The sequence below is a fragment of the Papio anubis genome, chromosome 2, assembly GCF_008728515.1.
Source record: "Papio anubis isolate 15944 chromosome 2, Panubis1.0, whole genome shotgun sequence".
Taxonomy (NCBI): Eukaryota; Metazoa; Chordata; class Mammalia; order Primates; family Cercopithecidae; genus Papio; species Papio anubis.
This window is the reverse complement of record NC_044977.1, coordinates 118,066,259-118,091,983: the sequence shown is the minus strand read 5'-3', so window position 1 is coordinate 118,091,983 and position 25,725 is coordinate 118,066,259. Positions and strand designations below refer to the sequence as shown.

At 37.3% G+C, this 25,725-nt stretch overlaps 1 protein-coding gene across 1 annotated transcript in view; it reads right to left on the bottom strand.

Moving 5' to 3' along the window:
- Positions 1 to 5,485: 5,485 nt before the first annotated feature.
- Positions 5,486 to 25,725, bottom strand: part of SPATA16 (spermatogenesis associated 16) — a 254,511-nt gene continuing 234,271 nt past the window's right edge. Inside the window, exon 11 of the mRNA XM_003894819.5 lies at positions 5,486 to 5,822. Coding sequence (XP_003894868.4) covers positions 5,700 to 5,822 — 123 coding nt within the window. The 3' untranslated portion in view covers positions 5,486 to 5,699. The remainder of the gene's footprint in view (positions 5,823 to 25,725) is intronic.

Sequence of the window (25,725 nt, the reverse complement as noted above, 5' to 3'; positions counted from 1 at the left end):
ACCTTGGGTCCACAGAAACTTACAATCGAGGTCTGAAGGCTGAGATCCAGTTCAGCTCATCCTGCCAGAAGAACGGGGGAGCTCTCAATTCCATCTGACTTACTGTCCAGGCCAGTGCTGTTCAACAGAAATGTGATTTGAGCCACCTATGTAATTTTGAATATTTTAGTAACTACATTAAAAAATTAACAAAAAACAAGTAACATTAATTTTAATAATATATTTTCTTTGAATCACTATATCTGAAAATTATTTTTATGTAATCAATATAAAAATTGTTATTGAGTTGTTTTACATCCTTTTTTAATACCAAGTCTTTGAAATTAAGTGTGTATTTTACACTTACAGCACATCTCAATTTGAATGCTAAATTTTCATCCAGAATACTTGATCTGTATTTAGATTTCATAAAATGTATAGTTAAAAAGTCAATATTCATATCCAAGTTGTCTCAAATATACTTCAACATTTTCCAATAACTGAATTGAGTATCAGTTTTTAACTGATTTTAACTTGTTAAAGTTAAGTTTAAATTTAAAAATTTAGTTATTTGTTTGCACTAGCCAATTTCAGGGCCTCAGTTGTCCCACATGAGTAGTGGCTACCAAATTGGAGAGTGAGTTCCCACGGTCATTTTTGGGCAATCTCAGGCATGTATATTTCTAATTTTACTTAGGACCCACAAGGTCCTAAAAACAGTAATATGAAAATAAAACACAGAAAAGCAGTATGTCAATTCCCTATTCTGGAGTAAAACTGCCTGGTTCAAATTCAAGCTTTGCTACTTTCAAGCTGTAAGAAAGTCATTCCACCCCTTGGGCTTGACGTTACTATTAGGTAAAAAGAAGATAACATTTCTTGTCTCAGCATTGTGATAAGGACTAAGCTGAACAATGTTTGGTTTATAGTGAGTTGTCAGTACAGGTAAGGTATTATTGCTTCAGTGTTTAAAAATTATTTCATAATTCATTATGTCATTTATTCCTTACTAAAACCTTATTAGGTAGGAAAAGAATTATCCCTTTTTACACAGAGCTAGGATTTGAACAGAGGTCTTCAAAATCCAAGCCCATTTTGCTTTTCATATGATGATTACTATCATCATCGGCTAACTTGAGTGGTACCCATGAGAGGTATCTTTCTATTTAACAGCTGTACTACACCAGCGTTCCCTTCCGGCTTTATGGAAGCAGACCTGAGACAACAATTTTATCTGTAAACCTGTTGTATGAATTTTAGAGAAAGGGCTGACTTCCTACTAACATCAGGGATTTGGTCTTCTCATTTCTCACTAAATATTTGCCTTGCTACTTTTTCAAACATTTATCTTAAAAGGAAACTAAAGTCTTGATTATTAATGCATATTAATTCTGCACATTGCCTTGGATTGGCAGATCACAATAAAAGCATATATTCAATATATAATTTTCAAATTCCCATACTATTTATTATATCACATGCATGGAGAATAATTTTGAGCTTTGATTACCTCCTGTGGTCTGAGTGTCTCTGGCTTTTTTCATTAAGATACAAACAGAGTATGCTCACATTATAACTTTTGGGATGCTCTTTGGGTCTATTTTCTGACTTACCTTTCCTTTGATGGTTTGTCATAAATAGCTGCCTGCCTCCAAGTGTCATTACACCCCATCTTGACAATCTGCTGCTTGTCAAGATTGTACAATAGTCCTTTGTATCCATGTCCATGAGCCCAGGAAACTGCTGAGTGGATCAGGCCACTTGTGAAATATCTGATTGAACTTAGACTCCATCATACCATCTCAATGAATCAAGCCACCATAAATCACAGCTTTGCTCTGCCAGTGGTCTCTCAACCTTCAATACCTTTTGATTTAAGGGACGTTGGTCTGTGATCATCTCATATTTCATGAGATGATATACTGTGAGTACAGGGAAAGAACTAAACAAAATAATCAGAGGAGAAACTTATGGGGAACACAAGTGAGACAGATAAGGGACAACCCATATATTACCGTATTTGTTATTTGTAAACACAGATAAAATACCATAATTTGTTCTTTAGTAATAGTTACTTAGTGACCTTCTGGACTTCCTGCACCAGGGATACTTGGTGGAGGCAGTCATAAAAATTTTTACACCTTAAAGAATTCTTTTTTTTTTTTTTTTTTTGAGATGGAGTCTCGCTCTGTCGTCCAGGCTGGAGTGCAGTGGCCGGATCTCAGCTCACTGCAAGCTCCGCCTCCTGGGTTTACGCCATTCTCCTGCCTCAGCCTCCCGAGTAGCTGGGACTACAGGTGCCCGCCACCTCGCCCGGCTAGTTTTTTGTATTTTTTTTAGTAGAGACGGGGTTTCACCGTGTTAGCCAGGATGGTCTCGATCTCCTGACCTCGTGATCCGCCCGTCTCGGCCTCCCAAAGTGCTGGGATTACAGGCTTGAGCCACCGCGCCCGGCCGAAGAATTCTTTAAGTGAAATGCTTCCTTTGGCTTCTGTCTGCGCAATCACCATTATTTATGATGCCAGTATCAGAGTATATATATATATATATATATATATATATATATATGTGTGTGTGTGTGTGTGTATATATATTCTGAAAAAATAATTTTTTCTTATAAAGAAAAAATACATATTTTTATATAAACTAGGAAGAAAAGGTGATGTGAATTAGTTCTTTCTCTGCAAAGTGATAAATAATAATTTTTAAAAGACTTTATTATCAAGGAACATATTACATAACATTAAGGAAAAGATAACAAAATTACTCATAATTGCTCCTACTAGAGATAGCCATTCTTAATATCTTATTTCTTTCCAGTCTTTTATAGGTATATATTTAATAACATATATATATTTAATTCAAATTATAATGTAGTTATAATTATGTGACATATATTAATAGTTCTATATCTTTTTTCTTTTAACATAATTTTATAAAAAGTTTTATTTTCAATTGACAACTAATAATTGTATATAATGTGATATTTCATTATATATGTATATTGTGGAATGATCCAATCAGGCTAATTAACATACCCCTCACTGCAAATATTTATCACTTCATTATGGTGAGAACATTTAAAATTCTCTTTTAGCTATTTTGAAATATACGTTATCGTTAACTTGTAGTCACCATCCTGTGGAATAGATTACCAGAACTTACTCCTCCTTTCTAACCATAATTTTGTCCTCTTTGACCAATGTCTTCCCTTTTCCTGTCCCCCCCAAGCTTCTTGTAACTACCATTCAACTCTCTACTTTCTGTGAGCATCCTTTCTGTTCCAGGGGTGTGTGAAAATGTGCAGCCACTCCTCTGCTTGGGAGGGTGAGTTGCTGCCAGTGGTTTCTGTCTTGGCTCCATTAGTGGCAGCTATACGTGGGGAATGTCAATGGGGTCCAGGAATGTGGCGGTGCAGGGGTGTCTGGGCCCCAGGGCAAGATGCTGTGTGGTGGGCACTGGGTTCTCAAACTGGCATCCTGCTGGAGCTACTTAGGACCTGGGTGTTCGTGGGACTCTATGTGAGCTCCCTCTCTGGAGTACCGTCTTCAGGCCATTCTTTATGTTACTCAGGGCCTGCAAGGGTCAAGGGGCTTTCCAATGGCTAGGACTGCAGGAGTCTGCAGTGGGAGTATGGACCACTGGGGGTCTCTCACTTACCCTTTACCTGCATTAGAAAACTTCTCCAGGCTCCCAACCAATACGAGCTGAGCAGGCTGACCTGCTTCCCTTTCCTTCCTTGCTTTCAGTGTTTTCTTTCCCTTGTCAGATGAATTCCAGTGTTCTCTCTTATGTAATCTATTTGAAGTATAATTATCTACTTGCTGTTTGGTTCTTCTTTGTGGAAGAAGCAAGTGCCAGATGCATTTAGTCAGCCACCTTGAACTGTTTTGTCCTCTGATAATTCTTTTACCTTATTGAGGAATCCCCATGTTGTTTTCCAAAATGGTTGTACTAATTTACAATACCACCAACCGTCTACAAGGGTTTTCTTTTCTTCAAATCCTCAACAACACTTAATATCTTTAATCTTTTTATAAATAGTAAATCTAACATATGTTAGGTGGTATCTCACTGTGGTTTTAATTTACATTTCTCTGATGATTAGAGATGTTGAGCATTTTCTTATATATCTGTTGTCCACTTATATTTTCATTTGAGAAATGTCTTTTCAGGTCTTTTGCCATTTTTTTATATGGTTGTTTTATTTTTACTGAGTAGTTTGAGTTCCTTGTATATTTTAGATATTAGCCCTTTATCCAATAAATGATTTGCAAATATTTCATCCCAATCTGTGGGTTGTCTCTTCATTCTGTTAATCGTTTCCTTTGCTGTGCAAAAGCTCTTTAGTTTGATGCAATCCCAGTTGTTTATTTTTGCTTTCATTATATGTGCTTTTGGGCTCTTAAGAAATTGCAGCCCAGACCAATATTATGGAGCTTCCCTTCTATATTCCCTACTAGTAGTTTTACAATTGCAGATCTTACATTTAAGTCTTTAAACCGTTTTGAGTTGATTCTTGCATAAGGAGTGGAACAAAGGTCCATTTTTACTTCTCTGCATGTGGATATCCAATGTTACCAATGCCTTTCACTGAAGAGATCATCCTTTCCTCATTGTGTATTCTTGGCACCTTTGTCAAAAGTCAATTGACCATAAATGTGTGGGTTTATTTTAGGGCTCTGTATCTTATTTCATTGGTCAATGTGCTGTTTTATTTTAGGGCTCTGTATCCTATTTCATTGGTCAATGTGCTGTTTTTGTGCTAGTACCATGCTGTTTTGATCACTATAGCTTTGTAATCTATTTTGAAATCCAGTAGTATGATGCCTCTAGCTTTAATATTATAAATTTTTGTATGTTATTAGGTTAAGATTGGATAAACTGTTATAAATCATTTAGTCTATTACTTCTGCTGGGAAATTTTGATTGGTTTCATTTTATTTTTTGAGCTTTTATCAATGTATTTCAAAATTCTATTTATTTTTCACTATTAAACAAAATATGTTTTCCTATTTTACTCAGGATCTGGGCTCTTCCTCCTTATTCTATTCTCAAATCTTTTTGTTGGCATCAGTTGAGGTCTTCAGTGATGGCTATCAACTCACTACCTTGTCAAACATATGCAAACTTGACTACCTTGTCAAATTTGTGTTGCATAGCTTAAGGGGCAGAGAAAATACAACATAAAGGATCTAGAGGAAAACAACCACTTAATGAGAAAACTTAACTGATGTCAGCCGCCATACCATGTATGACTATCGTTATAAGAGTTGGGAAAGTACATTATAACTTTTATAAGTTCAATTTTGCATTTATATTGTTTTCTATATCTGTAGGTGGCCCGTGAATAATTCTTAATGAATGCCCATGATTATAGATGTATACTATAAACATTATTGGGTAGACCTGGTATACCTTCATCCATTTTGAAAGATCAAGGCAGTGAAAGAGGTATCAATGGTTATTTTATAAGCTCTTTAAACAAGAAAAATCTGAACAAAAGTCAAGTCAAACTTGCTGAGAATATTTATTGCTGTCAGTTGAGATTAATGAAGCATAGAGTGTCTTCGGTAAAGATGAACTGAGGGGAATACCACCTCTTTCTTTTGGTGACAAGTTTTTGTTATCCAGCTGTCACAGTGCTAGGTGGGCACTGGGATGGGTGCCCTTGCCTCTTCTTCTGGGATGTGTTAGTGGTAGTGCCTGCTCCCTAATGACTAGCTTTGCTGAACAATTTGAAGTCGCTTCATTTTTGTTTTTTGCCTTCGAGCCGTTCTCAGTTTTTTAGTTTTTAAGAAACTGTCCTCTAATTGGTATAGAAAATCTTCAATTTGTCCAACCTAGAAGAAATAAACAGATGCAACAAGATTTGTTGTTGGTATCCTGGGTTTTGTATACTTATAAAAAATGGTGAGGTATTTAAAATAAATGGCACATACAAATCCATGTTGGAACAGAACTGGCAGAAACAGAAATGATTAAACACAAAAGCCTCCTTCTGTTTCCATTACAGGTCCCCCTGTTTTACTAACTTAAAGCAAAGCAGAAGCACAGGAGTTTGCTTTATCACTTGGTCCAAGCTGTTGGAATGGAAATGGGGATTACTGTCACCATGCAGTTTTTAATGGTCAGTAAAACCAGGGATTTCAAAAGAAAGTGAACGGTAAAAGATTAATCCATGGCAAGCCTTTTCTCCATCTCCTTTGCCAACAATAAGAGTGAAAACAAACAAACAAACTTACTTCTCTCAAAGCCAGAGATTCTAGCATTTAGATGCCCCTAACCAACATGGGAGAAAAATGAATGTTTGTATAGTCTTGGCAGGAATCATTTCTCCTTTCAATCAAAATGAAATTCTGAAAGAATGCATTCTCTTAAAAAATGCCACACTCCAGGGAATAAGATAAAATAATGATAGACACAACAATTCTTGAAAAAGAATTAGTCTTTCTTCAAAGAAAACTTACAATTATTCAATGGCAGTTGATAGAATGTATCATACTGTTTGTCAGAAAAAAACTATAGAATAGAAGTTTACACATATGCTGAATTGAGTTCTCATGAAAGTCAGTAGATATACAATTCATACTTAACCCTGACTCCTAGGACCTGCATATTGCATTAGCCTAACATTACTCACTGAAGAGCTCATTGTCATAAAGTTAACTCAAAGCTAGAGCACTTACTATTCAAGGTACGTGAACGTATCATCTACTTAAGATAAAAGCACTTACAACTTCAATTTTCCAATTTTGAGTTCCACTTTTAAATTGCTTGATTTATCATTCAGAGTAATATCCAAAGGATGATTCAGATTGTCAAAAAGAGAATAATAAATGGTAGCACTCATCCATATGTTATGCTTAGATCTTATATCATACTAGTGATATAAACTGTCCACTGTTTTTTTTTTAAGAAAACAAGATAAATTATTTATATGAAAACTATTCTTTTTGAAACTCTTGTAAAAACTATTTCAGGTACATTTTTTAAAAAGCACATTGTTTTTTATGATGTCTGATCACTGCAGGACACATCAAAATCATTTGACAGAATATTCTTGGATTCCTCCATGAAGTCAATGCATTATTCTATGTATTCCATACACACATGCGCGCGCGCATACACACACACACACACACACGTACATACACAATATCTGATTTTCACCAAAGTAAGACATTTAAAAATTAACATGGAGCACAATCAGTGCAAATACAATGGATGGCAGCTTACCATTACTTCAATAGTTGAGTTGATGATTCATTCACATTATTTGTACCGACAATATATTATTTAAATCAAAGCTCTTTACAATGAGAATATTTGCAATTAGCCCAAATATAATTTAAAATTACAATTCTAATGCAGTAAAAAAGCTTCCTTCAATAAGACAGTGAAATAATTGTTTTTAAATATCCATTAGGTATCTGCTGTCTTTTAAAAACAATTGTATTCATTAAGCGTAGTATTTAGTAACAGGTTTGCATTTTATTTTAAAAAGACAAGAAACACAAGATATGTCACTGGAAAAAAAGAATTCTGCTGAATTAACTGGGCAGGTCCAGACCACATATTATGTGTGTGCTGTATCTGGCCTGTATGTTCATCTCCTACCTGGCCTGTCTCCCTCCTGTGCTTTTAATCCATCTCATAAAGATGCCAGAATGAACTTTTAAACAGATAAATCTGATCTCACATCTTTCCCTTGCTCAAATTACATTAAATGGATTTCTAAACTCTTACCATGGCCTATACACCTGTATACCTGGGTTATCAGGTTTCACTTGCATCTCTGGCACTAACATCAATCCATCTGCTTTAGCTGTGGGGGACATCTCTCAATTATCGGAGCACAGCCATGCACTGTTCTATGTCCCCTCCATCTTCCTAATGGAACATGTCCATTAGAACACTTACATATCCTCTGGATTTCAGGTCAAACATCAATGCCTCAGGGAAGTCTTCCTTTAGAACTGAGGCCAAGTTGGTTGTCTCAGTAACATTTTTTCATCTCTTTAGATATCATAATTTTTAAACTTAATTGTTTATAATGATTTATATAATATCTGTCTTCTCATCTGGACTTTCAGCTCCATAAGGCAGGGACCAGGTCCATGTTGTCCACTATTTCTAAAACCTAGGATATTGTAGACCCTCAGTAATCCTACTCTCTGATAAAAGAGTTGAAGAGATTCAGAAAACCATGTGTTTTTTCCATATTTAAGTGATGCCTGGAATGAAGGATATCAGAAGGCCTTCTTTTCCTCTATAAATTAAATAAACATGACTTTCTCATGCCACCATTCTTTTACCATTGTTTAGCTTTAAGACTGTCAAGACAAGCAAGGTTACGACAAGGTGTTGCCTGTATACTTGAAACAGCCAGGAGTAGAAAGGGCACTGGATGAGGAGTCAGCAGGAATGTTGAATTCTGCTCTTGGGTTGGCTTCTAACCCTACTCTATGACCCCAGGGAAATTACTTGGCCTTTCTGAACTTCAGTTTTCACCAACAGTTGGTATTAAAAGAGGATTGGCCTGGATAATTTCCAGAGACACATCTGGTCATAAAATTCTGTGACTTACAACCATATCAGATCCAAGTAGTCTAGTCCTAAAAATGAGTACTCACATTTTCAAATCAGAGGTTATTCTCTTAGATTACACCATTAGATGAATGACACAATATGCAGCAAAGTAAGTCAATTTTAGCTTCTATACTTACTGACGTGTAGGAGAGCTGCAACATGTTTTTTAGAAAAGCTGGTTCTTTCTTTTCTTTTTTTTTTTTATGTCAAGGAAAGAAAAATGCTGGTTAAAGAGAAAATAGATTCATATAACTAGAAGAACAGATTGCAAATGATAGAAATTTCTGTAAAGCCCTTGGGAAAATAAAATACAAAGAAATATGTAAGTATACAAGAAAATACACAAGAAAGTACACAGTTTTTGAAGCAGAGGCTTTATTAGACTCTCTTTGGTACAGAATCTACTTGCTTAACTGTATCAGATAGGCTACTTGGTAATTCTGGGTCTAACTTTCCCTTTGCAAAATGGGCAGATAACATTTTTGTGTGTGTATATATGTGCCAATGCTGACTTGACATTACAGTGATATGGACATTAGACCAAATGAGCTTGCAGAGAATTTTAGGCTGTCTAATGATGGAGGGGAATGAACTATCTCTGTCGGAGGGCAGGTTCTGACCCATCATATGACTGTTGGTCATAACCCATATCAAAGAGTAAAGAAATTGTCATCAGCCAGTTTCTCAAAGCCTTTTAATTCACATTTAAACACTACTATTATGGGCTGAATCGTGTCCCCCTCTCAATTTACGTGTTAAAATACCCAGTACTTTCGAATGTGGCCTTATCTGGAGGTATTTACATAGCTAATCAAGTTAAAATGAGGTCCTTAGGGCAGGCCCTAATCCAAAATGACTGGTGTCATTATAAAACAGGGACATTTGGAGACAGATGCACACACAGGAAGAATACCATGTGAAGAGGAAGGTAGAGATTGGGGTGATGCCCCCACAAGCCAAGGTACGATAAAGAATGCCAGCAAATCACCAGAAACTAGGGGAGAGGCATGGAACAGTTCCTTCTTCACAGCCCTTGGAGGACCCAACCTTGAAGACACTGATTTCAGATTCTTATGCTCCAGAATTGTGAAACAATACATTTCTGTTATTTAAGCCCCTCAGTTTTTGGTACTTTGATATGGCAGTCCTAGCATCTGAATATAACTACTAAGCCACAAAGTGAAGGGAAGAGCAATTAAATTATAATTTTCCTCTCAAACATGACTTTGATCCTTTCTGAAACACTCATTTCCCACTGATGTTCCCTACTTGGTTGATGCCCCTTGGCACAGGCGTAGTGTATACCTTGGGAACCAGGCTTCTCTCTTGCCAGTAATGGCTGTGAGAAGAAGTTGATCTCAAACATGAATGAACAAGTAAATTATACTGAGAAGGAAGATGCTGGGCTTGAATTTAGGCTTCCTATTAAATTTCATGTAGTCTGAATCAAGGAGAGAGGATTAGGTGTGTTTATATGGGTTTGCTTGCACATGTTCATGCCTTAGGAATTGAGTGCTCAAATAATTTTTTAAATTAAAGCTTTAAAAGATTTTTTTAAAGAAGAAAGTTGAGGAAATAGGAATAAAATTCATCAGGAATAAATATCAGGCTTATATGACTATAGTGGTAGTTACAGAATGGGAATGTGTTTCAGTGATTAGCAGTTTGGACCAAAATCCTCTCGGCAAAACAGACATTTCACCCCACCACAGTGGATTTGATAACATTAGTTTCTTTGCTCTGTTTCAGTTTTATTTCCAGACCAAAAGCTTTTAAATATTTATCATCCAAAATGGTTTGAATTTTAATTCTTATTAGAATTACAGTTGTTTTCAAATAGGCTTGAAATTAATTTCTAAAATAAACTTAGTTTCTGAAACGGAGTTGTTTCCACTATTCATAATACAGCAGTTTCCTTTAGCTTTGGGCTAGTATTCAAACAGACAGACAAGCCCCTAAGTTTTTCCTTTTTCATTTAGTGAATTTGGTATATTATTTAGTTTTTTGTCATAAGAGTGTAACATAAAAATCTGGGGTACCTACCCCTGAGATTTTATGAAACATGCAAAAAAAAATGCCAAACTATATCACCAACTCTTGAAAATACCCATAATGATAAGTCTTTTCAGTGTGTTTAATATAGACTTAGAAACTCTTATGAAATTTTGCTATCAGATAGTCCAGGAAACTATGTGTTATAGTCTGAATGTCTATGTGCCCCCAAATTCATATGTTGAAATTCGAACTCCCAAAGTGATAGTATTAGAATGTAAGATCTTTGGGAGGTGATTAGGTCACAAGAATGGAGCTCTCGTGAATGGCATTAGTGCTCTTATGAAAAGAGGCCCAAGGGAACTTGTTTGCTCTGTCCACCATGTGAAGACACAGCTAGAAGGCACCATCTATGAACCAGAAAAGGGGCCTTCAGTGGACACTGAGTCTGCCACTGCCTTGATTTTCCAGCCTCTAGAATGATGAAAAATAAATTTCTGTTGTTCATAAGCTACCCAGTCTATGGCATTTTATTATAGCAGCCTGAACAGGCTAAGGTACCATGTATCATAGTTTTAAAAAAATTCATTTTGGTAAGATTTATCTGAAGGTTTGAATATATATTATTAAATTAAACTTTTGTTTTGAGATAATTGAGGATTCACACACATCAGTAAAAAGTAATTCAGTAAGACCCAGCATAATTTTTACCCAGTGTCCGTCAGTGGTAATATCTTGCAAAACTGTAGAATACTACAGCCAGGATATTGACATTGATACAGTCAAGACACAGAACAGTTATATTACCACAAAGATCTCTCATGTTGCCTTTTTATAGCCATCTGTTTTCCTCCTGGTCCCTAACTTCTTCTTAAGCCCTGGCAACCACTAATACAATAGTAAGTTCTTTTTCTTTTTTGAGACAGTCTCGCTCTGTCACCCAATCGGCATAGTTTTGGCTCACAGTAACCTCTGCCTCTTGGGTTCAAGTAATTCTCTTGCCTCAGCATCCTGAGTAGCTGGGATTACAGGCATGTGCCACCACAGTAGGCTAGTTTTTGTATTTTTGGTAGAGACAGGGTTTTGCCATGTTGCTCAGGCTGGTCTCGAACTCCTGGCCTCAAGTGATCCGCTTGCATCAGCCTCCCAAAGTGCTGGGATTAGAAGTGAGCCACCGTGCCTGGCCATAGGTTCTTCATTTATATAATTTTGTTATTGCAAGGAGGTTATCTAAATGGAATTATATAGTATATAACTCTACACTTCTCTGGAGATTTATTCAGGTTGTTGTATCAATGGTTTATTTCTTTTTATCACTGACTAATATTCCATGGTATGAATTAACCAGTTTGTTTAACCATTCATGCTTTAAAGGATAGTTAGATTATTTCCAGTTTGGGGTTATTGTAAAATAAGTTACAATAATTTGGGCTATTGTAAAATAAGTTATAAACATTTGTATACAGGTCTTTGTTTGAACATAAGTCTTTATTTTTCTGGGATAAAAGCCCAGGAGGGCAATTTCTAGGTTATATGGGAGCTGCATATTTAATTTTTTTTTTTTCAGTAGTGCTGATTGGTTGGATTGGAAATGAAATCAAAGGGAGTCGAACCTGTCTTGTGCTGAGTCAGTTCAGGGTGGAGGCCACAAGGTCAGATGAGCCCGTTTATCTGTCCGGGTGGTGCCAGCTGATCAGGTGCAGCATCTGCCAAATATCTCAAGCACTGATCTTAGGCTTTATAATAGTGATGTTATCCCTAGGTTATATTTAGCTTTATTTATTTATTTATTTATTTATTTATTTTTGAGATGGAGTCTCACTCTGTCACCCAGGCTGGAGTGCAGTGGCGCAATCTCCTGCTCACTGCAACCTCCACCTCCCAGGTTCACACCATTCTCCCGCCTCAGCCTCCCGAGTAACTAGGACTAAAGGTGCCCACCACTACGCCTAGCTACTTTTCTGTATTTTTTAGTAGAGAGGGAGTTTCACCGTGTTAGCCAGGATGGTCTCGATCTCCTGACCTCGTGGTCTGCCCGCCTTGGCCTCCGAAAGTGCTGGGATTACAGGCGTGAGCCACCGCGCCCGAAACTGTCATGTTATTTTCCACAGTGGTTGTGCCATTTTACATCACATTAGTAATGTATTAGTGATCTAATTTGTGTCTAATCTGTGTCCTTACCAGCATTTAGTATTGTCATTATTGCTCATTTTAGCCATTTTAATAGGTGTGTAGTGACATCTCATTGTGGTTTTAATTTGCATTTCCTTAATGGCTAGTGATGTTGAACATGTTTTAACATGCTAACTTGTCATTCACCCTGGTGAATGTCTGTTCATATCTTTTGTCATTTTCAAATTGGACTGGTTTTTTTACTCCTGAATTTTGAGAGCTCTTTATAGAATCTGTATATAGATTAGTCTTTTGTTGGATGTGGGGTTTGCAAGTATTTTCTCTCATGCTGAGCTTTTTTATCATCCTTTTTTTTTTTTTTTAAACAGAGTCCTTCCACAGATAAAATTTTTAATTTTGATGAAGTCTAATTTATAAATTAACCTTTATGGATTGTGCTTTTGGTGTCAAGTCTAAGAAGTTTGCATAGACCAAAATCCCATAGATTTTTCCTATTGTTTTGTAGAAGTTTTATAGTTTTATATTTTGCATTTAAGTCTATGACCTAATTTGAGTTAATTTTTGTATGAAGTATAAGGATTAGGTCAAGGCTGTGTTTTGGTTTTCTTTTATTTTTGGTCTACAGATGTGTAAATGTTCCAGCATCATTTGTTGAAAATGCTATTTTTGTTCCACTGAATTGCTTTTACTCCTTTATAAAAAAAATCAGCAGAGGATATATGGGTTTATTTCTGGGTTCTCTATTCTGTTCCATTGAGCTTTGTGTTAATCCACCAGTACACAAATTCTTGATTACTGAAGCTATATAAAAAGTCTTGTATATCAAATTTGAGAGTTCAATGTCTATATTATGTCAGATCTTTCAATCCATAAACATGGTATATCTCTCCATTTATTTAGAGCTTTGATTTCTTTCATCACTGTTTTGTAATTTTAGGCATACAAGTCCTGTAGATGTTTTGCTAGATTCACACCAAAGTATTTCATTTGTTTGAGTAACTGTAAATAATACTGTCTTAAATTTTAGTGTCCCTGATCACTGCTATTACATAAAAATACAACTGAGTTTTGTACATTTGTTTTGTATCTTGCAATGTTGCTGAACTCATTTTTTGGGGGGGGGTTTTTATGTAGACAATTATGTTATCTGCAAATAGGGAAGGGCAGATTTCTTTCTTTCTTTCTGTTTTACATGCCTTTTGTTTCCTTTTTGTGCCTTAATGCCATGGCTAGAATTTCCAGCACTATGTTGAATAAGAGTGGTGAAAGCTAATATCCTTTCCCTCTTCCTGATTTTAGAGGGAAAGATTTTATTCTTTCACTATTAAGTGTAATGTTAACTGTAGAATTTTTGGAGATGCTCTTTAACAATTTGAGGAGGTTCCCCTTTATCTCTAGTTTTCTGAGTATTTTTTAAATCATAAATGCGTGTCAATTTTGTCCAATGTTTCTTCTGCATCAATTTATATAATGTAATTTTTCTTGTGTAATCTGTTTATATGGTAGATTGTACTGATTTTGAAATATTCAAACATCCTTGCATCTATGGGATAAATCCCAATTAGTTATGGTATGTAATTTTAAACATATTGCTAATTTCTATTTGTTAATAATATTAAGATTTTTGCCTCTATATTTAAGAGAGCTATTGGTTTGTAAATTTTTTTGGTACTATTTTTGTCTGATTTGGTATTAGGATAATACTAGTTTTATAACATGAATTGGGAAGGCTTTGCTACTCTTGTATTCTCTGAAAGAAACTGCAGAATTGGTGTTAATTCTTTAAATGTGTGGCAGAATCATCCAGTGAAACCATCTAGGCTTGGAGATTTCTGGGGTGTTTATAATTATGAATAGTTAGAGGGTTAATGAAACTATTTTATATTGGGTGAGTGGTGGTAGCATATTTTTTCAGGAATTGGTATATGTCATCAAAGTTGTCAAATTTATATATGTAGAATTGTTCTAAAGATTCTCTTATCCTTTTACTGTCTGCAGCATCTGTAGTGATGTTCCATTTCATTCCTGGTATTGGTGATTTGTGTCTTCTCCCTTTTTTATTCATTAGTCTTGCTAGATTTTTTTTTTTTTTTAATTTTACTAACCCGTTCAAAGAACCACTTCTTTGTGGCATTGGTTTTCTCTATTTTTCTGTTTTCATTTCCGTTGATTGCTAGTTTAATCCTTATTGTTTTCTTCCTTCTGCTTGCTTTGTATTTATTTTGCCCTTCTTTTTCTAGGTTTTTGAACTTGGACTTGAGTTATTGATTTGAGATAGTTTCTTCTTTTATAATATATGCATTTAGTGCTATGAATTTTTCTCTCATTGCTCTTTTACCTATATCCCACAAATTTTGATATGTTATATTTTCATTTTTATTCAGTTCAATATATTATTATATTTCCCTTGAGACTTCATTTTTGATCCATGAACTATCCAAGTATTTGGAGATTTTTCTGTTATTGACTTCTAGTTTGCGTCCATTGCAGTTGTAGAACACATTCTTTATGATTTCAGTTTTTAGAAATTTGTTTAAGTTTGTTATGATCCAGAATAGCATTTATTTTGGTGCATGTTCCATGGGCACATAAATGTTGATTAGATTCTGTTGCTTGATGGTGTTATTGGGTTATTATATATTCTTGTTGATTTTCTGTTTAGTTGTTCTATCAGTTGTTGAGAAAGGGCAGTTGAAATCTCCAACTATAATTGTGGACATGTCTATTTTTTGTTTAGTCCCATCGATTTTTGCTTCATATATTTTGCAGACCCTGTTGTTTGTGCATACACACTTAGAATTGCTTTGTCTTTTTGGTGGATTGATACTTTTATTATTATAGAATATCATATCCCTCCCTGTCTCTGGTAACTTTCTTTGCTTGAAGTCTCCTTTGTCTGATATTAATATAACCACTACTACTTTCCTTTTGTTAAAGTTTACATGATATTTCTTTTTATATCTTTTAACCCTTAAACTTTCTATGTCATCACATTTGAAGGGAGTTTGTAGACAGAATATTTGGGTCATATTCTGAATATTTTGCCAGTCTCTATCTTCCAATTAGTGTATTTAGGCCACTTAAATTTAGTGTAATTATTGGTATGTTAGACCTTAGTCTGCCATTTTATTTTTATTTTCTTTGGTTGTTGCTTCTGTTTTATCCCCCTACCTTTCTGAGGTTACTTAAACAGTTTTAAGAATTCCATTTTGACTTAACCAGAGTTTTTGATATATCTTTTGTATAGCTTTTTAAGTATTTGCTCTAGATATTACATTATATGTGTGTATGTAAAATATGTATGTGTGTTCATTTTAAATTTGAAGTATAGAATCATTTCTTTCTTTGTCTCTTCACCCTCTCCCATTTATAATTATCTTAAATCCTTTATATAAATTGAGAACTACATTAAGCAATGTTATTATTTTTGCTTTCCCCACCAAATATGATGAAGAGAAGAAAAGTGTATAATTTTTAGTCATACTTTTACTTACTGTGTTCTTTCAGCCTTTTTGATATTTCTAGGTGTTTCTTTTGATTCCTTTCTATTCAGAAAACTTTATTTAACTCTTCTTTTGGAGTAGGTTTTCTGATGATGAATTCTCTCAGTTTTCCTTCATCTGAGAATGTCTTAATTTCTTCCTTATTCCTGAAAGATGTTTGCATTGGATTGGTAATTCTTTTCTTTTAGTGCTTGAAAAATATTATGCCACTTCCCACTGGCCTCCATAGTCTCTTATGAGAAAGCCATTGTCATTTATTTTTTCGTATGGATAAGGCATCATTTCCCTCTTGCTGCTTTTAAGATATTTTTGCTAATAGTCTTCAGAAGTTTGACTATGATATATCCTAGTATGAATTTCTTTGCGCTTATCCTAGTTGACATCCACTGAACTTCTTAAATTTATAGTTTTGTCTTTTGCCAAATTTGGGAAGTTTTCAGCCATTATTTCTTTGAGAACTTTTTTCATCCTGCCTGCTCTTACTCTTCCTCTGAAACTCTGATGTCATGGATGTTAGATCTGTTGTTACAGTCTTACAGACCCCAGAGGCTTTTTTTAGTTTATTTTTTCTTTGTTGTTAAGAATAGGCAATTTTTTTTTTTTTTTTTTTTTTTTTTTTGAGGTGGAGTCTCACACTGTTACCTGGGCTTGGGTGCAATGGTGTGATCTTGGCTCACTGCAACCTCTGCCTCCTGGATTCAATCAATTCTCCCTCAGCCTCCTGAGTAGCTGGGATTACAGGCACATGCCACCATGCCTAGCTAATTTTTAGTATTTTTGGTAGAGATGGGGTTTCACTATGTTGGCCAGGCTGGACTCGAACTCCTGACCTCATGATCTGCCCGCCTCATCCTCTCAAAGTGCTGGGATTCAGGCATAAGCCACCGTGCCTGGCCTAAGATTGGGTAATTTTTTTTTTTTTTTTTTTTGAGACGGAGTCTCGCTCTGTCCCCAGGCTAGAGTGCAGTGGCCGGATCTCAGCTCACTGCAAGCTCCGCCTCCCGGGTTTGTGCCATTCTCCTGCCTCAGCCTCCCGAGCAGCTGGGACTACAGGCACCCGCCACCTCGCCCGGCTAGTTTTTTTTTTGTATTTTTTAGTAGAGACGGGGTTTCACCGTGTTAGCCAGGATGGTCTCGATCTCTTGACCTCGTGATCCGCCCGTCTCGGCCTCCCAAAGTGCTGGGATTACAGGCTTGAGCCACCGCGCCCGGCCAAGATTGGGTAATTTTTATTGTCCTATCGTTCTTTCACTGATTGTTTCCTCTGTCCCTTTCATTCTGCTATTGAGTCCATCCAGTACATTTTTTGTTTGTTATTTTTTTTTTTCAGTTCTAAAATTTCTATTTAGTTTTTCTTTATACTTTCTCTTTCTTTGCTGATACTTCCTGTTTATTTGCTGTGACTATTTTTCTCACTTAAATGTGTTTGTAATTGCTCATTAAAGCATTTTTATAATGCCTGCTTTAAAATGTCAGATAATTCTTCCTTTTTTGAGACAGAGCCTCGCTCTATTGCCCAGGCTGGAGTACAATGACAAGATCTCGCCTCATTGCAACCTCCACCTCACGGGTTCAAGCGATTCTCCTGCCTCAGTCTCCTGAGTAGCTGGGATTACAGGCATGTGCCACCATGCCTTGTTAATTTTTGTATTTTTGGTAAAGATGGAGTTTTGCCATGATGGCCAGGCTGGTCTCAAACTCCTGGTCTCAAGTGATCTGCCTACCTTGGCCTCCCAAAGTGTTGAGATTAGAGGCATGAACCATTACACCCGGCCTAAAATGTCAATAATTCTAATATATTTGACATCTCTTTTGGCAGTCATTGATTATCTCTCTTCATTCAGTTCGAGATCTTTCCAGTTCTTGGTATGATGAGTGATCTTTTAAGTCTGGACATTTTGGGTATTTTGTTACGAGGGATCTGCCTCATTACTTCCACGTGGAAACAGAAGTTCAGGTTCCCAATTCACCCTCCATAACACCTGATGGAGAGGCTTCTCATTACTTCTGGTTGGGGATGGGAGTTCAAGCTCCTCACTGGGTTTCCACTGATACCTTCGTGGTTTGGAGGGTAGGAATGTTTTATCACTGTTTCCCACATGGCTTTCACTGACACGACATTGTGGGAGAAGACTCACTACCATTGCTGGGTGCTAAAAATCCTGACTTTCTACCAGGTCTCATCCAACACCATACCAGCAAGAATGGGGAAGGAAAAGGAGAGATTTACTTCCTACTGGGGATAAAAGTCTAGACTCCCTATTTGTTCTTCTCTGACACTACCCTATTAGGATAGAAAGATTGGGATACCTTGTTTTTTTGTTTTTGAGAGACGGAGTCTTGGTCTGTCACCCAGACTGGAGTTCTGTGGCATGATCTCGGCTCACTGGAACCTCCGCCTCCTAGGTTCAAGTGATTCTCCTGCCTCAGCTTCCCAAGTAGCTGGGACTACAGGCATGTGCCACCACACCCAGCTAATTTTTGTATTTTTTTAGTAGAGATGGGGTTTCACTCTATGTTGGCCAGGCTGGCCTCGAACTCCTGACCTCAGGTGATCTGCCCACCTTGGCCTCCCAAAGTGCTGGGATTACAGGCATGAGCCACCATGCCCAGCCATACCTAGGAATTTTAATTGTATGTAATGGGGTGAATGGGGGAAAGCACATCTGCTCCATATTCTTCAAAGTAGAAATACTCTATCACAGGTTTTTAAAAAATGATTTTGACCCCTGTGCCTTAGGAAGATGTGCTTTCATTTCTCAAATCAGTTTGACCAGTTGCTTCTAGATACCTTTATCAATGTGATAAAGTGAATCACCTATTGTACAGCTGAAGGGGCCTTCTTTCCATAAGAGGTCTTTGGAAGTTAAAAGCCTTTCAGATTTCTTGTAATAAGAGATAGGTCTTACTTTATTCTACATCTAAGTTAGGATCTCTCCAACATATGTCCACTATGTCCACACTCCTCACTAGTCCTCTCATGTTCCTCTCCAGAGTCTATTCTCCAGCAGAAAGTCATTTTGGTAGAGTACACATTAGTTTAATTCAGTTTTGATGATGCTGAGAGACATGGGTATATTTTGCTGTGGAATTTGTGTGTGTTTTAGATTCCAGTCTTGTCCCCTTCTCCACAGGTATCATTTTAAGAAAATCATAATCAGAAGGATAAATGATCCATATCTTCCTTTAAAGCTGCATGTACAGGCACTTTTATTTTTGCCCTTCTCCCAAAGATGAAAGGTATAATGAGTACACTATAAATGACTGAATGAGCTACAAGTCAATTGCTCTGAACTCCATATTAATCCCACTTTCAATACAGAATGGAAGATGTCCTATGGTTCATTTAGCTACCAAGTGGTATAAGCTGTTATTCTGTTATTCTCCAGAATTATAAAGGATTGCAAAACTTAATGTATAAAAGACAGGCAATAAAATGCTGGGCTGCCAAGCAAAGAAGACACTCTTAGTAATTTAAAGGAAGCAATGTGTAGAAGGAACTACAAACTTACTCTTCAGTTCAAAATACAATTGAGATATATGTTTCCACTCCTCTCACCAGAATATCACACTGAAATTTTGAAAGATGTATTTTGAAAAACTTTTGCAAAGATAAAACTCCTCTAATAGGTTTGGACTAATATGAGCATTTCCAATTTCTGTTTTAGTCACTTCCATAAATTAGCTCATAAGTGGATCAGGGAGAGAAAGTGCTCAGGAAGTGGAGGTGGTAGACTTTGTGTTGGTCCACTTCCAGCCTCAAGACCCCCTGTGTTGTGATGGTAAAACTTGGAGGGGTTATGGCAATATATGCTTATAAAATTGTGTTTTCACTGAAAGCCTAATGCATTTGCAGATGATAATTCAGATTATTCACCAGAGGGTGACCCTCAGGGCAACAGTAAGTAGACTGCAGAAATGTCTAGACTTCTAAGCTGTTTCCTTGAAGTTCTGAAGTTGCAGAAAGAGGGAAAATAGTGAGCTACCAAAGCAAACCTTAACATGATATGTCTACAAAGGGAAGGATGGTAAGGGAGGACAGTAAGAGCATCATGACTCAGGGAAGTGCAGTGGGTTAGGCAGCTACCACGAAGCAGTGTGGGCAAGTCGCCAGATGGGCAGCAAGCTGTGACCTAGTGATGAACAAAGGATTCCCTGCCAAAAAGCAGACTCAAAGGTTGTCTCATTGGCTGTCTTACGGAATCTGAACTTAGGTCAGGCAGTGTTCTTTGTGCCATTGACTTGTGGCAGCTTTGTTTGGTTTAATATAAGTGTGCGAGCTAACAATTAAGAACAAGCCTTTGACCCAAACAAATCTGATTCAAAACTAAACCCTGTCACAACAAAGTCGGACTTGTTTTTTTAATTCTACACAGCTATTTTTCCTCATCTTTCAAGAGAGACGTCTCTCTTATAGGGTTGTTGCAATCATATTAAATGTGATAATGTATTGAAATGCTTGGCACACACTAAGACATCAGGAATAAAAACTGATAACATCTGTCATCATCATTAATTATCTGAAATACATTTTTCTATAGCTTGTTCCAATTGTGATAGTTATTAAAAAGCAAGCTTCAGACAAACTAACATAGTTTGATAATGTGTGTGGTAACACAGTATTTTATTAGGTACATGTGAATGGTGGCAGATTAGCTTTGTCTGCCCCTTGATAAATTCTTGTTTAAAAGTGGCCAAGCTCCTGGATACATGCTCCCTAGATGAGGGCTATGCCACGATTTGCCACCTGCACAGAAATACTTCTGCTGCAGAGGTTTCCTGCCAAATCATCAAAGTTTTAGAAGACAGTATTTTCAGCCAACAAAGCACTTAAAAGAGGTGTTTCCAGTTTTGGAGGCAAGGCCAAGCACAGGTGGGAAGTGGGTGATTAGGAAATGCAGCTGCTGAAAATGTTTTACCTATTAACCTTATACTTTTCCCTTGAAGTCAGAGGAGAAAGATGTTGGTTTAAATGATAATTGAAGTTCACCATCTAGATTTGGAGCATCGCACTGTGGTGGGAAAGATGGCCAGACCAAGGCTTTCAGCTTTCTCCATTCTGCAGGCGAGGCTTGGGCTTTGCTCTGTAAACATCTGAAAATGAGGTCCTCCCTTCCCGGGTCCGATTGCTCCAGGATTTAGCTTCTGACCACAATCACGAGGCTCTGCCAGGACTTTAGTTAAGGCTCTTCCACTGCAGTTGCTGGCCTGGATGCCATTGACACAGATTCGTTTGTCCCAGGAACCTGGCCTCTTTCAGCCCCTTGGGCCTTGTCTCCCTCCCCGCTTGTCCTCGGAACCTTTCCTCTCCTCCCCAGCGTGATCAGCAGTAAAAGCACTTAGGTTTCTTTCCCTGCACGATCTGCACTACGCCTTGGACAGAACTGCTTAGCAGTGCTTGGAGCACACACACTGTAAAGGAATTTGGGGATATGCTAATGAGGAAGCCCATAACCAAAAGCAAGAAGATTCACAATCAAATTGCAATAAATCTGCAGAGACTCCTTAAAGAACAAGACACACAGGAAAAGGCTGACTGCTGGAAAAACTGCTTTGCAAATGAATGGTATGGCTGCTGAATCTTTGAAAAGACAGCAGTACTCTCAGAAGTACTAACCTAGCCACGTATCAGCCCAAATGACTGGCCGATGAATGATAGTGCCACGTGTACAATCTCTCTCAGAAGAGTTTCTGGAAGGATTTGGGTTTAAATACTGATATGGAAAGTAAATAACACGTTCCAATTTGCTCTTCCCTCTACCTTCTCAACCAACTGCCCCTGCCCCATTTCCCAAATTTGTGTTCTCTCCTGTTTGCTTTGCCTACATCAACAGTCTTGAACAGAACAGAGTTGCTAAGTAACATGTAACTCCATCACATTTTCATCTGAAAAGACCAAATTAGTATATCAATGAACGCCATTTCTGTATGATCACAATGAGTATGATTCATAAGTTAAGATTTTGAGGTTAAAAGGAACACAAGCAGTAAAATAATTTTGAATAAATTCATATGGATGGTTTAAAGAGATCTACCTATACTCTGTTTGTTGGATTCATTGAAGCTTAGAAGGTACTATATTATATTAGATGAAATTTTAAAGTGGTATTTCTCCTCAGGAAAACTCACAGGTCCGAAAGTATATGCTGGAGCACTTTTCTCATTACTTTTAATGTAACAAAGTTTTATTTTCCTCATTTAGTTTTCAATCAGTGATCCAGAGCCATAGCAGAACAAGACAATACTTTATGTCATGTTAAATGCTGATCTTCTCAGTGCCAGGTTTAGGCTTTATAAATGAAGAGCAAATAACTTTTTCTTCTTAGTTGCAGACAGTGTGTTGCTTAGCTGTTTGATTCTATGACAAGAAGAAATAGAAGTGTTCCAACTTAACAGTTGGTACTTTTTTTTTTAAGAACCCTTTTTCTATTTACTTTAAGCCTAGTTCTTAAAACTCCAAGGGACCTAGGGATTCAATGGTAACAGAAAATATTGGGATCTAAAAGTGGTGTGGGTAAGGACACATCATGCTTCTCAGAAGGCTATGACTTGCCCGCTGTCCCACGAATGCAAGCTGAATTAATGGTTAAGGACTTCCAGATTTAGGCTCTGTATTCTTTCTGGATATAGATGGAAAACTAAGGAACAAAGATGGAGGATCGTATACAAGTGAGTTACAGAGGTGGACTAAGCACAAATTCCTCAGTGACTCTTTAGCTCAGATTGAAAGAACTTTATTTTGAGAACTGAAGACAAACTGGGCTGGTTTATAGCTAAATTCTACTTTGGTTGGAGGGCCTCACACCTGAATGTTCAACTATACAGACAACAATGCTAGTCACTCAGGCCTTTTCAGGCAGCACAAAACCTGGACTTTGATCGAGAAAGAGTTTAGGCCCCCGGGGTCAGATCGTTTGCTAGCTCCATTTACTGGCTGTGTGACTTTAGGCAAACTGCTAAACTTCTCTTTTTAATACATTATACTTTTTACCTCTCGTGAGGATTATGAGTTTGGTATATGTAAAGTAAATAGGAGAGTTTGGGTCCCTACTAAGAGCTCATAAAATATTAACTCCTATCCTTTTATTTGATGATCTGATTTTCAAAAGACCTGTTCAATCAGAGCTGCAAGGGGACTTAGAATCATCCAGCCCAATATCCTTATTTTACACATGAGAACACCGAGGACCAGAGAAAGGAAGTGGCTTCTGATTTAATTTATGACTGACCCAGTCTCCAAAATGCTAGTTCAGGGTTTTCTTGTTTTATTTTGTTCATGTTTTCTTTTACTAGTCTCCCTCTAAATCAGCCTTTGCCCTTCTGAATAGATGACTTCTTACCTCCACTCCTACCACTGGGTTCAAGGGTTAAGCCACCATTTTGCTCTCACTGCAATAACCGACTAACTCATTTCCCTGCTTCCATTCTTGCCTTCTTCAATCTATTTCCAACTTAACAGATTAGAGTGCTTCTTTGCAAAGCATTATGTCCCCTCTCACTTCATCTCTTACTACTCTCACTCATTCAGCTTTTTACCCTACCCTGTTTGCTGTTCCTTGTGCATTTTGGCACACTCCAATCTCAGGTTTGGTGTTTTTTGTTTTGTTTTGTTTTTTTGAGACGGAGTCTCGCTCTGTCACCCAAGCTGGAGTACAATGGCGTGATCTTGGCTCACTGCAACCTCCGCCTCCCGGGTTCAAGCGATTATTCTGCCTCAGCCTCCTGAGTAGCTGGGTGCGTGCCACCATGCCTGGCTAATTTTTTTGTATTTTTAGTAGAAACAGGGTTCCACCACGTTAGCCAGGCTGGTCTGGAACTCCTGACCTTAGGTGAGCCGCCGCCTCGGCCTCCCAAAGTGTTGGTATTACAGGCGTGAGCCACTGTGCCCGGCCCAATCTCAGGTTTCACATGTGCTGTTTTCTTTACTTGGGATGTTTTTCACCTGATATTTGCATGATATGCTCTCTCCTCTGGCACTTTCCATTTTCCTATTGTGCTTTCTCTCCGATGGGGCATTCACTACTTTATAACATATCCTGTATTTCTTTAGGCAGTGTTTGCCTACTTCAGTACAGTGTAAACATTATGAGGGCACACTTGTTCACGGCTGTTTCTCCAGTGTCTAGAATGACGACTGACACAGAGGAGGTACCGGTAAATGTGTGATGAGTACATAAATGAGCAAAGTGTCAATAGGATTTGTGGGATGTTCAAAAGAATATGTTTCCTCAGGTGTTTTAGTTATTTAACAAAACTAAGCAAATGTTCTATCCTTAATTAAATATGCTGTGGCAGGGGACTTTCCAACACATTAAAATTTACCTTTTTTTTTTTTTTAATCATAACCTGGTAATTTTATGTTTGCATTGCTAAACCTATAGGCATCTATCTTTCTTGAGTTAATCGTTAGGAAATACTCTGCAAAGCCAAACCAAAACAACAACCACTTTCCTAAAACTCTGTAAAGAATATATTTCCATTCTGGTGAATCAGGAGAAAATACATTTGTTTCATTCCCTCTCTTTCTGGGCTCTTAGAGAAACTTCAAAGAAAACAGAATGTAGACAGGAGGTCAGCTTTCATGAATCAGATTTCATCTTGATCGGCTTTTTATAGACCTATAACAAAGTAGAGCCCTGAAAATTGTGTTAGGTAATGGGGATTCTGACAGACCCTTTAACTATGTGGAACTAGGAGGTTCTGCTATAATTCTGCTGCTTCAGATGAAAATTTCAAGTGTTTTCATTAGGTACAACAGCTGTTTCTATTACAGATAACAGATCTCAGAGGTGATGATGCTGATATCAACTTCTACTGGGCTCAGAACACAGTGTAGCTTGTACAATTAGGTTTTTTTTTTTTAAATTATTTTTTTTTCTGCACACGCAAATTAACTCTGTAGCAGTAAAAGGAAATTACTTACTTGCTACCGGAATTGTCTGAAAGTGATACGATCATCTTTTGTAGAATCACATTAACCAAATTAAAAGCCCTTGGGAAAAATTTGGCACCTTGTTCCTTCCCATTCACATCTTCCTGAAGACCTCTCATTTAGAAAGTGATGATCATTATCAGGGCTTTTAATTTGGAAAGATTGGCTGCTCACCAGTGAGCCTTTCTAGATACCCAGTGGTTGGGTAGAGTGGCTGTACTGTGTTTCAGCCTTGGAGGCCTTGACTTTACTATCCTCCTGCTTGCTTTAATGTATGATTTCTAGCCTGGGACACACAGTCACAGTCCTGCTACTGTACATTGTTTCCGAGATGGTGCCATCATTTTATTCTCTCATTGAATGCACATATTACTCCTTCACTGAGAGGAGGTGGATTGATTCCTCCAACTCTTGGAACATAAGCTGGCCTGTGACTGCTTTGATGAGTGGAATGTGATGGGATTTGCTGTGCAAGTTCTAGGCTTACCCTTTAAGAGGACTGATGGTTTCTACTTCCTTTCTCTTAAAATACTCCCCTTCTTGAAATCCAGTTCATAGGAGCACATTCTGTGATGGATTTGCCACTATTTTGCC